Genomic DNA, 15,301 nt, shown 5'->3' on the forward strand with positions numbered 1-15,301 from the left:
GAAAGGGTCCTGTTTCAATCTTCTGCATGTGGTCAGGCAGTTTTCCCAGCACCATTTACTGAATAGGTTCTCCTCTCCCCAGTGGTAGGTGGTGGAGACATTGTTGAAGATGAGTTGGTTGAAAAATTGGGGTTTTGCCTCTGGAATCTCATTCTATTCCACTGGTACCAATACCAAGCTGTTTTGATTATTGTAGCTTTATGTAAAGTTTAAAGTCTGGTATTGTGATACCTCCTGCTTTGTTTTTTTTGCTGAGGATTGTTCTGGCTATTCTTGGCCATTTGTGTTTCTATATGAATTCCTGTATTGTTTTTTTCTAGATCTGAGAAGAATGTTGCTGGTAATTTGATGGGTATTGCATTAAATCTGTAGATTGCCTTAGGTAGGATGGACATCTTCACAATGTTGATTATTTCAATCCATTATCATGGGATATTTTTCCACTTGTTTGTGTCATTTTCTATTTCTTTGAGCAGTATTTTGTAGTGTTCATTGTAAAGGTCTTTCACATCTCTGGTTAGGAAGATGCCAAGGTATTTCCTTTTTTTGGTGGCTATTGTGAATGGGATTGTGTGTTTTTTTGGGGTTTCTGTTTGTTTATTATTGGTATAAAGAAATGCGATTGTCTTTTGCACATTTATTTTATACCCTGAGAGTTTGCCAAAGTCTTTATCAGTGCAGGGAGGCTTTTGACAGATTCTCTTGGGTTTGCAAGGTACACAATCATGTCATCTGCAAAGAGAGATAGCTTGATTTCCTCTTTTCTTATTTGGATACCCCGATCACCTTCTCTTTTCTGATTGCTTTAGCCAGAACTTCCAATCCTATATTGAATAGGAGGGGAGAGAGTGGGCATCCTTGTCTTGTTCCCGTTTTCAGGGGAAATGGTTCCAATTTTTGTCCGTTTAGGAGTATGCTGGCTGTGGGTTTCTCATAGATGGCTTTTACTATGTTGAGGTATGTTCCATGTATGCCTTTTCTCAATCACCTGGAATGCTTTCAGTAGGATTGGTATCATCTTCTCCTTAAATGTCTTATAGAATTCTGCTGGAGCCAGGTTCGGTGGCTCAGCCTATAATCCCGCAACTTTGGGAGGCTGAGGTGAGTGGATTACCTGAACCTGCGGGTTTGAGACCCGCCTGGGCAATGAGACCTCATCTCTACAATAAATCAAAAGTGGTAGTGCATGCCTGTAATTCTGGCTACTCGGAAGGCTGAGGTGGAAGGATCGCCGGAGCCCAGTAGGCCGAGGCTGCGGTGGCTGGGAGCAGCCACTACACTCCAGTCTGGGCAACAGAGTGAGACTCCAACTCAAAAAAAAAAAAAAAGAATTCTGCTGGAAAGGCATCCGATCCAGGGCTTTTTTTTGTAGGTAGTTTTCTTATTACATAGTCAATTTCCTTGATTGTTATTGGTCTATTTAGGGTCTCAATTTCTTCTTGTTTCAACCTTGGCAGGTTGTGGGATGTCAGAAAGTCCTCCATTTCCTTAAGGTTTTCAAGTTTGTTTCTATACAAGTGTACATAGTAGTCTCTAATAATCTTTTGTATTTCTTCAAGGTCAGATGTGACTTCATCTTTTGTTTTTCTGATTATGTTTATTTGAGCTTTTTCTCTTTTTTTCTTAGTCAGTCTAGCTAGGGGACCATCGATCTTATTTATCCTTTCTAAGAACCAGCTTTTTGTTTCATTGATTTTTTGTATTATCTTTTTGTCTTCTATGTCCCAGATTTGAGCTTTTATTTTGGTGATCTGGATTCTTCTGCTGAAGTTAGGGTTATGGTGGTCTTGCTTTTCTACCTTTCTTAGGTGACTTGTTAGGCTGTTAATTTGTGATCCTTTCATTTTCTTCATGTGCATTTGTAGAGATATGCATTCCCCTCTTACTACAGCTTTCATGGCATTCAGAGATTTTGGTAAGATGTTTCTTCATTTTCATTTGTTTCCAGGTATCTTTTAATCTCTGTTTTGATTTCATCATTGACCCAGGAGTTGTTTAGCATCATGCTATTTGGTGTCCATGTCTTTGTGGGTTTGGGGGAAACCTTGTTGGTGTTGATGTTAATTTTTATTCCACTGTGGTCCGAGAAGGTGCATGGCAAAATTTCAATCTTTTGGAATTTATTTATGCTTGATTTATGACCAAGTATGTGGTCGATCTTAGAGTATGTTCAATGCGGTGATGGGTAGAATGTATATTCTGTGGTCATTGAATGGAGTGTTCTGTAGGTGTCAGTTTAGTCCATTTGGTCAAGAGTCACATTGAGGTTCTGGATATCATTGCTGATTTTTTGTCCTGATGATCTGTCTATCTGTCTAGGGTTATGAGTGGGGTATTAAAGTCCCCAGCTATGATAGTGTTAGAGTCAATATTTTTTTTTGAGTTTACTTAGAAGCTGCTTTATGAAAGTTGGCACTCCTATGTTGGGTGCATATATGTTTGGGATAGATATTTCTTGTTGATGGATAGAACCTTTTATTATTATGTAGTGGCCTTCTGTAGCTTTTAAAATTTTTGATAGCTTAAAGGGTATTTTGTCTGAGATTAAGATCGCGACTGCTTCTTTCTTTTTTGTTCCATTTGCCTGAAAATTTGTTTCCCATCCTTTGAGTCTGTGAGTGTCCTTTCTAGTGAGATGAGTCTCTTGAAGGCAATATATTGTTGCCTGGTGATATTTTATCCATTTTGCCATTCTATGTCTTTTCAGTGGTGCATTTAGTCCATTCACATTCAGGCTGATTATTGAAATGTGAGAGTTGATCCCTATCATAAGGTTCTCATAGAGTTGTTGTTGTTGTTCCTGTTTGTTTGTTGTTTTGGTTTTGGGGTTGGTTTGTGTGTGTTTTTAATCTTTTTCCTGTACTCTTGTGAATAACATTGTTCTTTTTTCCTTTGCTTCTGTGTTTAATACTTTCTTAAGTGTTTCTTGTAGAGGTGGTCTGGTAACAGCATAAGTTCTTAGGGATTGGATACCTGGGAAAGATTTTAATTCTCCCTCACTGATGAAGCTTAGCTTGGCTGGGTAGGTTACTCTTGGTTGAAATTGCTTATATTTTAGAACTTTGAAGATAGGGCTCCAAACTCTCCTAGCCTGAAGGTTTTCTGTAGATATATCTGCTGCTATTCTAATTGGTCTTCCATGGTAGGTAATCTGACCTTTTTCTCTTGCTGCCTTTAGAATTTTTTCTTTTATACCTACTTTGTTTAGGCGAATTATTATGTGTCTGGGGGTTGGTCTTCTCATATGTTGTCTTGCATGGGTTCTCTGAATCTCTTGTGTTTGAATTTTTTCATCACTGATGAGATGAGGGAAATTTTCTTGAATGATTTTATGAAATGTTTGTTCCAGTGTGGCCTCTGTTTCTCTCTCTGCCTCAGGAAGGCCAATTACTCTTAGATTTTTTTCTCTTGAAGTAATCATTCATTTCTTGAAGATTTTGTTCTGTCTTTTTAAGGTTCTTTTCTATGTTTTTGACAGTTTGGGTTAGTTCTGTGTTTTGGTCTTCGAGCTCTGAGATTCTTTCTTCTGCTTGGCTAATTCTGCTTTCCATGCTTATCAGTTTGTTATTTATTTCATTCACAGTATTCTTTACTACTGTTATCTCAATTATCCACTCCTTCCTAGTTTCCTCTTGCCTCTCTTCAATTCTTTTTAATCTCTCCATTAATGTCTTGATATCTGGGTTTTTAGTTTGAGACCAGTCATTCTGGGGGCTCTTCATTGTTTGCATTCTGAAGTCAGTTTTCTCAGTGTCTGACCTCCCAGGTGTCTGTGAGAGACCCATATCTTTCTTTTGGTTTTTCTTCTTTTGTGTAGATTTTTCTCTCCCCTTTCCCTCCCCTTCTTTAATTCTGTTTTTCAGGGAATGTGGGGTTGCTTTTACTTCTTTTTGTTCTATCTCCTGTTCTTCCTTATGAGTGTCCCCTGACTTTGTTCACTTTTGAGGCTATACTGTAAGTTGGGGCTGTACTTTTTGCAGTTTTGAGATTTAATTAGGGGGAAGCTGTGATTCAGAATCTATCTGCAGCTCCCAGTATCCACCAACAGGTGTATGGGCACACTGGAACCCACTTCCCACTGCCTTGCAATCTATCCATGCAGTGGGATTTAGGTTTGCTCCCTGGAACCAAAGGAGGTAAGAAAAAGGAAAATAATAGGAGAAGGGGGGTGGTCAAAAGGAAGTTGGAGAGAGAGAAGAGTAAGAGGGAAAACAGATATACATACTAACTAGTGAATGAAAAGAGACACAAGGCCAGAAAAGTATAAAAAATAAACAAACAAACAAGATTCCCTAAAGCATACTGGTAATCACACAAAGACAGTCCAGTAAATTCATGCCTTTTGATGTGCTTTTCCCCAACACAAACAAGTAGTCTAACTCAAAAAGCAAACAAAAGTGAGCAAAATAAACAGTAAAAACAATAAAATAAAATATCAAAATAAGAAACCAGACTAGCTCTGGAGTCTTTCCTGAGTGTCTAAAGTCTCTTCAGCTCTGCTCTCTAGCCTCTCCCCTTTGCAGGCAGATAGACTTACTCATAGGTTGGGTTGGTTCCCTTGGCTTGCTGCCTGAGAGGTCTGCCACAGGACAGTCTGATTCAGCATAGGGGAGGGCCTTTTGTCTCCTGTTTGGCAAGGTTACCTTAGAAACCAAGGTGGAGGCTGCTCATAGATGGGCAGGGCAATGCAAATCTCTGCCAGTAAAATGGCTGCAGTGAGCGGCTCCTCTTTCACCAATCCTTTCTCTCCACTTGTCCTTTCTCTCCACTAGTCCAGTCTGTGGATAAGGTGGGTGGTGGGTGGTGGCAGTGGCTTTGGGCCCCCCACTGGGCACTTCAGCCAGATATGGAGCTGGTATCTCTGAGGGTCGGGTGCCTAGAGCCTCCCTGGGTGACGGTAGCTTGAGATGGGGCTGGGCAGGGACCCAGAACCCAGGGAGGGGGCCTGGAACTCCGAAGGTCAAGCACTGGCCATGGCGTTGGGTGCTTCAGCCCAAGTGGCAGCACAGAGCTCGGAGGCACAGGCACTGGGGGCCTACATGGGCAGAGTTGGCCTTGGACCTGGTGGGGCACCCCAGGAGGGAATCGGGCCTGTAGTTCTGAGGTGCAGGCATGGAGGGCCTCCCCGGGGTTGCTGACCCAAGACTGGGCTGGGCACCCAGCCAGGGAGGGAGCTGGCAGTGGCTGAGTGCCAGGCAGATCAGTGTAGCCAGCAAGGGAACCCAGATCTCCACAAGGCAGTATCTGTGGGCTACCACAGGCGGTGGCGGGCGACTTGAGGCCGGGTGAGATGATGTAGCCGGGGAGGGAGCTGTGAGCTCCACTTGGCCGGGTCCAAGGCCACCTGGGGTAGAACAGCAGTGGCAGAAGGGCCGTGGTAGCTGGCTGTGTGTGGGATCGAGGGTCTCCAGGCCTCGGACCGGTGTGGCTGGTGGTTGGCGGGGTGGTGGGGGAAGGAAAGTAAGAGTCTTTATGGGAACTCACTTTCAGAGAATCTCACAGTCCCACCTGTGCCGTTGCCATCTTACTGGAACTCCCAACATTGTTTTTTTAAAGTTAATAAATGAACAGATTACAACTAGTAGTGAAAGAGCTACTTAACACTTTTTTAAAATCTTATTTTAATTATTAGCTATCTAAAAATGCGTTTCTTATTATGTAGGTTCTGGAAGGAATCTTGACCCAGGACCTGGAAGATCTGACTTGGATCTGGAAGCTACTCTCAAGGTGCTCACACATGCTCTTGATTTACTCACTGTCCCTGGGACTTATTTTATCACCTATTAGCCTGGATATTAGGATACTGGCTGAGTATAATTCAGAAGGTTTTTTTGTTTTTTTTTTTTGAGTTGGAGTCTCACTCTGTTGCCCAGACTGGAGTGCAGTAGCCGCTCCTGGCCACTGCAGCCTTGACCTGCTGGGCTCTGGCGATCCTTCTGCCTCAGCCTTCCGAGTAGCTGGAATTATAGGCACGCGCTACCACACTTGGCTGATTTTTTGATTTGTTGTAGAGATGAGGTCTCACTGCCCAAGCGAATCTCAAGCCCACAGGCTCAGGCAATCCACTCACCTCAGCCTCCCAAAGGCGCAGGATTACAGGCTGAGCCACCGAGCCCAGCTAATTCAGAAGGTTTTAATGAGGAACAATGGAACTAATATATGTAAAGAAATGCTTCTTTACTTATGAAGTGCTGTGAAATTGTACGGTATTAATTTTATCATCACAATTCAAGAAAAATTCTATATTAATCAAAATAATCTGCACATGGTTCTGAGTACCCATCTATACTTGGCACCATATATTCCAAGATAATGTCAGGTGGCTCTTAAATTCAGTTATGCTCTTTGTTCTATGGAGTAATGAGGAGTTGGGTGGATTCCCATCCCTGCCTTCAGGTCCACGTGCTTTCTTGCTGTTATTTCCCAGGTTCCCTGTTTATTATTACATTCTTCACCATCAATTTGTCTGTTATCACATTAAAAATTAAAAAAAAAAGACCTAGTAAAAGCATCTGAAAAATGACCACATCTCATTAAATAAACTGAGGTAAATTTGTGCTTCTACTTTAACTTAGCTGTTGGGCACATTAAAGTAGCATACATTGTAAAGTAAACTAGAGGCTTCATTAAAAATTATAGAGGAATTATGGTGAAATCACAATGGTAAAACTAATACCAACAAAAACTGCTCTCTGATAGTGGCATCCCAAGTCTCAGGTTTGCCCTTAGTCCTTCCATGGTCTTGGTCAAACTACCCATTATTTTTTCTCTGAAAATTTTACTGTGATCAGTAGCTGTTTGAGCTTTGCTTTTGACCATTTTCTAAAGAGAGGAAGTGGGGTGTGGGATTGTTCAGGGAAGGTAAGGGATTCACTCATGGCTGTTAAGCTACACCCTCTGCCGGAGAGATTCCGACCCCTGAGCTCCAGCCCCCACTTCCTAGCTGCTTTCAGAGAGCCAGGGCTCCTGGTGAGTGCGTCAGACCTTCTGATGTGTCCTGTGGGAAGCAGTTGACAAGTCGCTCCTTTAGTCTTGTACAGGTAGGAGACATGGAAACTTGTGACGAGAGAGAGTGTAAGAAATGGAAAGACAGAGTGCTTTTGTCCTTTTTCCTTGGTTATTCCCAGAGCTCCTCATACACAACTTTGCACAGAGCACATGCTTAATGAAAGGAGTTATTACTATGATGGACTTTTCCTTTCTTCTTTCCTTCTTATTCAACGGGTCCACGTTTGGTTTCATACTACACTAGTTCAAAAGCCAAGCTGTGCTGTTTTTCTATTGCCCACCTAGAGAAGGCCCTTACCACAGTAACTCAAACCACATATGAAAGCAAATCCCAAAACCTAGGCCTTTGTGTGGTTAGCATTTCTGTCCATGCTCTCCATCCTATGACTTTAAGCTAGATTTTCCATGGCACCTGGAATGAGATGAAGTGATTCACGTTCTGTGTTTAACAAAATTGAGAAGATGATATAAATTCCATGCTGCCCCTATTCCAGTTGCCTTCACTTGTACTCCCATCTCTGGCAAGTCTATACAAGAACATTTAAAATATGAGAATGGGTTTCTATTCCTACTTTGTGTACATGGAGTAGCACTGGAAACAGAGTACCGGTGAGAGTGGAGAGTACCATTGAGAGGGAAGTACCTGTGACAGGGGAAAGTACCACTGAGAGTGGAGTACCATTGAAAATGGAGACTACCATTAAGAGTGGAGTACTACTAAGAGGGGAGAGTACCATTGAGGGTAGAATACCTGTGAGCGTAGAGTACCAGTGAGAGTTGAGAGTACCATTCAGAGTGGAGAAGACCATTGAGAGTGAGAACCAGTGACAGGGGAGAGTACCGTTGAGAGTAAAGTATCAGTGAGAGCAGAGTACAAGTGAGATTGGAATACTATCCAGTGTGGAGGGTACCACTGAGAGTGGAGTACCCTCAGAGTGAAGAGGACCAGTGAGAGTGGAGAGTACCATTGAGAGTGGAGAATACCACTGAGAGTGGAGTACTAGTGAGACTGGAGAGTACCAGTGAGAATGGAATACCCATGAGAATAGAGGACCAGTGAGGGTAGAGTACTCGGGAGAGTAGAGTGCTCGTGAGAGCAGAGTACCCGTGAGAGTGGAGTACCCCTGGCCGCGCAGTACCGGTGACAGTGCAGTGGCAGCAAGTGGGCTACTCTTCTGGAAGGAAGCGCCCGACCCCGTCCTGCAACGCCATACTCACTACACGGTGGAGCCGCCGTCCGCGCACGTGCCCCCGTTGTGGCACTCCACCACCCCGCAGGGAGTCGCGCCGCACTGGCCCACGCTGCGCCCGGAGCTCGGGTGGCCCTCAGGGTTCCCCAGGCCTCGGAAGCGGCCGTCCTTCTCTGTGCGCGCTTGGACCGTGAAAATGCAACCCGAAGAAAGGCAGGGGCAGTCTGGGTGAGCACACAGAAGCAGCAGATCAAAAGAGAGGACACTTATTTTTTCTTTTTAAAGTTACAGCTTTTCAAAATAGAGTAATGAGTGTAAATATTGAGTAAATACAAAAACACAGAATGTCACAGAGAGAAAAAGAAAACAATCATCCGTAATATCGCATCATAGAAGACAACCATTAACGTTTGACCTGCCTTTGTGTGTGTGTACGGTATTTTTTTTCTATGCTTGGTTGTATTTTCTTTTAAAACAAAAATGGAATCCTGGAGTAATTTACATAAAATATTATAAAAAATAGTTGGATATCATAAATACCATTAACCATTGTTTGTAGCATTAACTGTTTTTGAGTGTGGGCATGCTAGTCTCTTATTTCGTGATATATTTATTAAATCTTTAGTTATGGGACAACTGACTCATTTGTACTTTTTGGTATTAGAAATAATGCTATATGCCGGGCTCGGTGGCTCAGCCTGTAATCCCGTGCCTTTGGGAGGCTGAGGTGAGTGGATTGCCTGAGCCCACGGGTTCGAGACCCGCCTGGGCAGCGAGACCTCATCTCTACAATAAATCAAAAAATCAGCCGGGCGTGGTAGCGCATGCCTGTAATTCCGGCTACTCGGAAGGCTGAGGCAGAAGGATCGCCGGAGCCCAGCAGGTCGAGGCTGCGGTGGCCGGGAGCAGCCACTGCACTCCAGTCTGGGCGACAGAGTGAGACTCCAACTCAAAAAAAAAAAAAAAAAAAGAAAAGAAATAATGCTATCATGACTGTCTTTGTGCATTTTCTAATTATTTTCTTAGTACAGATTTCTAGAAGCAGAATTACTAAGGCAAAGGATATAGATGCTTTGAAACGTGCCCAAGTAGCTCCCATAGATGTTTTGCACAACTGGGCCCAGCAGACTGGGCTACCTCCTTGTTGAGGAATCAGCATGCAGCAGATCATCATTCCATTTCATTTTTACCTGAGATAACTGGTGAAAGGCTCTTTTGCTTTTTTTTTTTTAAGTTGTGATTCAAAAATCTTTTAATAAATGTTCTGGTCATTTGTAATTTTTCCTTTCAGTTGCTTTTTATGTACTTTTCTTCCTTCAGCGACTTTGCGTTTGCACATATCCTTAGAAAGGACTTTTCTACCCCAAGGTTAGATAAATATAAACAGAAAGGGAAGTTCAATGAGGAAGTTGAAATGAAGGTGTTTGGGATCCTGAAATGCATTGTAATTTTGTTCACCTTCCTCAGCAGTTACCTAGAATTTGTTCACAAAGTTATTCCAAACAAATAGGAACATCAGCCATAAATAAAGTCATCAAAATGATAAAGGAAGGGCTTGATTGGATTTTATTACCAGAACATTTTCAAAACCTAAAAACATGTAATAATTCCTCATGGTGGAAAAAAAAAAAGTGGGTTCAGTTCTGTAATGCTGAGAATTTTCTTTCCAATGTATTTTTCACTGGTGTTTGCACCAACAAGTACTGTCCTCAGCATGCAATGATAGTTCCTCACTATCAGAAAACAGTGATTATATTTCCTTACGTGTAATCTTTGCTCTTTGCCTGAGTCCTACTATTTACTATTATACACATGCACAAATACTCAAGTATCATAGTGACTGAAAAAGTGAATGAATGCCTATCTGCTTTAGAATGAGTGACCAAGTAGCTCAACTAAAAAGGCAGTTTCCCTTGACTTTTGCACACAGAAGGGCACTTTGAAGAGAGCAGACCTATAAGGAGGGGACAGAGCCAGGTGGGTCTGCATTCAAATACATCTGCCATGTAACAGCTAGATGATCCAAATCTAACCAAGGGCCAACCTGGTTACCTTTAAAATGGGCACAAAAATAGCTACTCCATGGGTTAGGAAGAGTAAATAAAATAATACACATATACTGCCTAGTACAATGCCTGTAAATTAGATCTTGGATACTGTATTAGATCTTGGGTTCCGTGCCACCATCCTACCCTCTAACACACTATTTCAGAAATCTCTATTTCCTTTATAAAACTGGAGATTTCTTTTTAGCAAAAATTATGGGATGCTAGCACTACATTTTTGTAATTTGTATAATCATACACTACAAATACTTTGTTAAATGAGTGTAACATATATTAATGTCTGGGAGTGTTCATTTAAAACCATTTCTCTTTTGTACAAATAAAGTGCTTTTGTTATGAAGAACTGCTAAAATATGTTTTTGGCTAAAAATGTGGCAATGCTATATTTAGAGAAACATTTAGCTAATAAAAATAGCCAAATGTGGGCTGAGCGTGATGGCTCATGCTTATAATCCCAACACTTTGGGAGGCCAGGGAGGGAGGATTATTTGAGCACAAGAGTTTGAGACCAGCCTGGGCAACATAGCAAGACCTTGCCTCTACCAAAAATAAAGAAATTAGCTGGGCATGGTAGTACATGTCTGTAGTCCTACCTAGTCAGGAGGCTATGGGGGAGGATTATCTAAGCTTAGGAGTTTGAGGCTGTGGTAAGCCATGGTGGTGCACCTGCACTCAAGCCTGGATGGCAGAGTGAGACCATAACTTAACAAAAAAAGCTAAATATGTTTATTTTACAGAGAGATGCTTCATGTGAGTCAACATATCATACCTTTTAAAAGCAATTTGAATATTACAGAGGTAGATATTTGTGGAATATATATTATATAATTTTATTTTAATTTTTATTAATATAGCAGATAAAACATATTCTGCTTAGTGTAGTACCACAAAACAGACATTGTCACATAATGTGTATATCCTGCACTCGAAATGGAACCATGAGTCATATGTATATTGAAAAGTAAGACTGACTAGGTATCAAATAAGCAACAGCATTTTTTTTTTTGACTGTAGAGGGTTTTAAAATTACTGCAGTAAACTCATTACTTTTCCCCATATGGGATCTTGTTTGAAAAATTCCATACAATTAAAAAAAAAGGAGAGAGAAAAAGATTGAACTAGCCAGAAACTAAATGCATTGACATTGTTAGCTATTTTTTAGATTGAAATAACATCTTGTTAAAGAATCTGAATCTATCTCATGGCCACTCTATTCACTTGAGAAGTAGATATTTAATAACCCTTGTATCAATGAGCACTAGCTGTTGTAATACTAGAAATTTATTTTTCATTCATGTAAAGTCCAAAGGGTGGCCAGGGTTGGCATTGGATGTGTTGGCAAAGAGGGTACAGGGCTGTGCAGGTTTCATAGGCAAGGCCTACTAGAAGCAATATTATACCTGCTGACATCTCGTTGGCCAGAACTCAGGTACACAGTCATGCAAACCTGCAAGGGGATCTGGGAAAGAATCTGATAATAACAACTTCTGCCCCAAGCAAGTGTTATGTGAAAGCATCATTCCAGGTACTGTGGATATCTGTTGTAAGTCAAAACTATAGCTCCTGTTCTCCAGAAGCTTATTAAATTATTAGAAAGTTAAGACATATATACTCTACATGGGTAATTATGTAGTGAGATGCTAAGTGAGAAAGGACTTGAAGCTCCAGAAGCTTCAGAAAGAGCCCTCACATTGAGGGCTCCAAGAGTGGGCTGTCATTGAGGAGATGGAATTTGAGCTGGTCTTTCAGGCAAATCACATTTGAAAAGGTGAAGGATGCTAATTTATTTGAGCAAGGGCTCAAAGGCAGGGAAAATAACATACAAGGAGGCAGTGGTTTGATGTAGTGATAGTTAATCTTATGGCAACTTGATTGGGCCACAGGGTGCCCAGACATTTGGCCAAACACTTTTTGGTATGTGTGTGTTTCTGGATGAGACTAACACTTGAACTAATAGGCTAAGAGAAACAGATTTTCCTCTGTAATGTGAGTGGGCCTCATCCAATCAACTGAAGACCTGAATAGAACAAAAAAGCTGATTAAGAGGGAACTCCTCCTGCCTGATTGCTTGAGCTGAGACATTGGTCTTTTCTGACCTTCATACTTGGACTCGAGCATTGGTTCTTCCTGAATTTTGAGCCTGATGTCTTTCAGACTGGAACTCATACCATTGGCCCTCCTGGTTCTCAGGGCTTTGGACTCAGGCTGAGCTATATCAGTTCTTCTGGGTTTCCAAGTTTCTGACTGCAGATCTTGGGACTCCTTGGCCTCCGTAATCATGTGAACCAATTCCTTATAATAAATCCCTTTCTTTCTCTCTTTATGCACATCCTGTTGGTTCTGTTTTTCTGGAGACCCTGACTAATACAGATAGGTTCTGATGGAATAAAACATTTGTGGAGGCAAGGTAAGTGTAGAAAAACTATATGGGCTTTGAAATGCCAAGTAAAAAATTCACTGATTATTCTAGAATTGATGGGGCGTTTATTGAGTTTTTGAAAGTAGTATGATGTCGCCATGTGGCAACGGTGTTCTGACACATCAGTAACTGAGGAGGGGTGAGGAGTCAAACAGGACAGTGAGACCACAGTTCTCAGACTTTTGCTGCATCAGAATCCCCTGAAGGACTCATTCAAATACATATCCCCTGAATGTTTGGTTCAGTAAGACTCTGCATCTCTAATAAACTTCCCAGTAATGCTGATGTTGCTGACTCAGGGACCACATTTTGAGAACGATTGCCCCCAAAATTCTAATAAGTATTGAAGAGACTGGTAGCAATAGCAAAGTAAATAAGGAAAAAAGTGTATGGAGAAAAAGCATTTGGGGTGGGGATGAGATGTTTGACTCCAGTCGTTCTGTATTTACAGCTGCCTTGAGGAAATTACCTGTGCCGCAAGTTTGTCTGTGGGCCAGGGCTTTTGTGAAAGGACAGCTTATTTTCATGCGTGACCTCATCAGTTTTGCTTGTTTCTTCCCCTCCTTCCTTCCCCTTCCTTCATATTTTCTTTTCTTCTTTCCTTCCTTCCTTGTGTAGTCATTCATTCTAAGACGACTGTCCATGAATCTACGGCTGAGAACTCTGTAGATTTGTAATAGACTTTGGAGGCAGAGGAGAGGAGAACTGCTCTTACTGGGACAGGTAAAACGGAAAGCCACTGTTGGCTTGGCATATGTAGACTGCTGAAGCTGGCTAACCTCAATTTCTTTACAAACATTAATGGTTATAGAAAAACAATGATTCATTATAAATCATAAAACAATGGTTCATTATAAATCATCTTCAGGACAAAAAAAATAGGCTTTATCAGCAGTAAGGATTTGTATTTTAGATGGAGAACTTTGGATCAAAGTTATTTATCAAGAATGTTCATAGAAATGTGAAAGCCCAAGTCAGATAATCTTTTATTCTGTGATTTAATTGCCATTCTAAAGACAAATGTGATAGCCTTACCCTAATTATTGAACTCTTTCAGAAAATGCTATTTACTTTGTTATGATTAATTAATATAGTGCCTTCCAAATCCAAGATTCTTGTTAAAATGCAAACTTTTAGACCCCCCTGTAGAGGTTTCAATTAAATAGTTCTGGAGTAGGATCCAGAAATCTGTATTTTCAAGAAGTTAACTGGTAGTTAGAACTAGCAGGGATCAGCTTTGAGAACTATAAGTTTATAGTGCAGTTAGAATTTGGCTGTTAGGGTATGTTGGCAATAATTGTCTGTGATTTGTGATAAAGAGTAAATGCTAGTTTACAATGGAGGGAAGGCAGATATCAAGAGAGGATCCAAGAGAAGATTGATAAAATGAGCAGGCCCTGAGGTCCTGGGTCTTCCATAAGACTGTGGATCAAGTGGCAATCACCAAGAAGACCCCCACAAAATCCCCATCCTAACTAAGACACGCAGCAGGTGACAGGCTTCCAGGGTCAGCCCTCTTAACGTTCCTGCTGGAGGAAGGGCCAGTGCTGCATGTGCTGGCCTCAGGCTCATCACCACATGTAAGGAGAAGACAACAGGTCTTGGTTTTCATCATTAAGATGTGGAGAACAGTTCCTAGTAGAATAGAGAAATTAACATAGAAGGAAACCAGGAAGCACCGGACTTCAATAAAAGTGCAAATGCTGAATCCCATGACAGCATGGCGGAGTGATAACAGTGAACAGTTACTGAGCCCTTGTTGTGTGCTGATTTCTGGGCTGAGCACTGAACATAATTTGTTTTACTTAGTTGATTAACTCACAAAATCCCTAGAGGGCAGGTATTTTGATTTCACAGAGGAGAAAATGGAGACTCGGAGTTTAAGTGACAGGCTAGAAGTTACCTAGCTGCCGGGTGGCGATGTCTACATATGAAGACCAGCTGATTCCAGGGCCTGGCTCGGAGGTCCCGTTTGTGATGCAGAGGGATTAGAGTCAGCCTCTGACACAGGTATGTCTCACCTGGCCCTGTCACCACTGCGGACACACAGGGCTTGCTCCTAGCCAGGACTCACTGTGTTCTCCTTCCACGAACTCAGTCTCAGAGCGACACAACACCAGAAGTGCTGTTATTACCCCATTTTACAGAGAAGGCACAGGAAGTTAGATGACTGGCCAGGTTGTGGAGCTTGTAGGTGGCTGGGCATGGGCATGTATCCTGATGATTAAGTACACACTCTTGTCCTTTTTATTTCTGAGTTGGGGTCTCGCTCTGTTCCCCAGGCTGGAGTGCAGCGGCATGATCATGGCTCACCGCAGTCTTGACCTCCTGGGCCCAGGTGATCCTTCCACCTCAGCCTCTCGAATAGCTGGGACTACAGGTGTGCACCACCATGCCTGGCTAATTTTTTTTATTTTTGTAGAGACAAGATCTTGTTCTATTGTCTAGGCTGGCCTTGAATTCCTGAACTCAAGCAATCTTCCTGCCTCAGCCTCCCACACTCTTGTCCTCAATGCTGTCCTAGCCTGTTACATGTAGCAATTCTCCAACCCAAAGTAGTGATGGAAGGTTGTGTCTGTGCATACATGACCACAGGTTTTGCTCCACACCCCTACCGT

General features: G+C 41.9%; 1 protein-coding gene across 1 annotated transcript in view; it reads right to left on the minus strand.

Annotated features, from left to right (window-relative positions):
• Positions 1-15,301, minus strand: part of LOC103259122 (protein eyes shut homolog) — a 284,238-nt gene that overhangs the window by 60,181 nt on the left and 208,756 nt on the right. The window contains exon 7 of the mRNA XM_008056788.2: positions 8,227-8,422. Coding sequence (XP_008054979.2) covers positions 8,227-8,422 — 196 coding nt within the window. The remainder of the gene's footprint in view (positions 1-8,226; positions 8,423-15,301) is intronic.

This window comes from Carlito syrichta, unplaced genomic scaffold (genome assembly GCF_000164805.1).
Source record: "Carlito syrichta isolate Samal-C Ts95f unplaced genomic scaffold, Tarsius_syrichta-2.0.1 Scaffold302526, whole genome shotgun sequence".
NCBI classification, from domain to species: domain Eukaryota; kingdom Metazoa; phylum Chordata; class Mammalia; order Primates; family Tarsiidae; genus Carlito; species Carlito syrichta.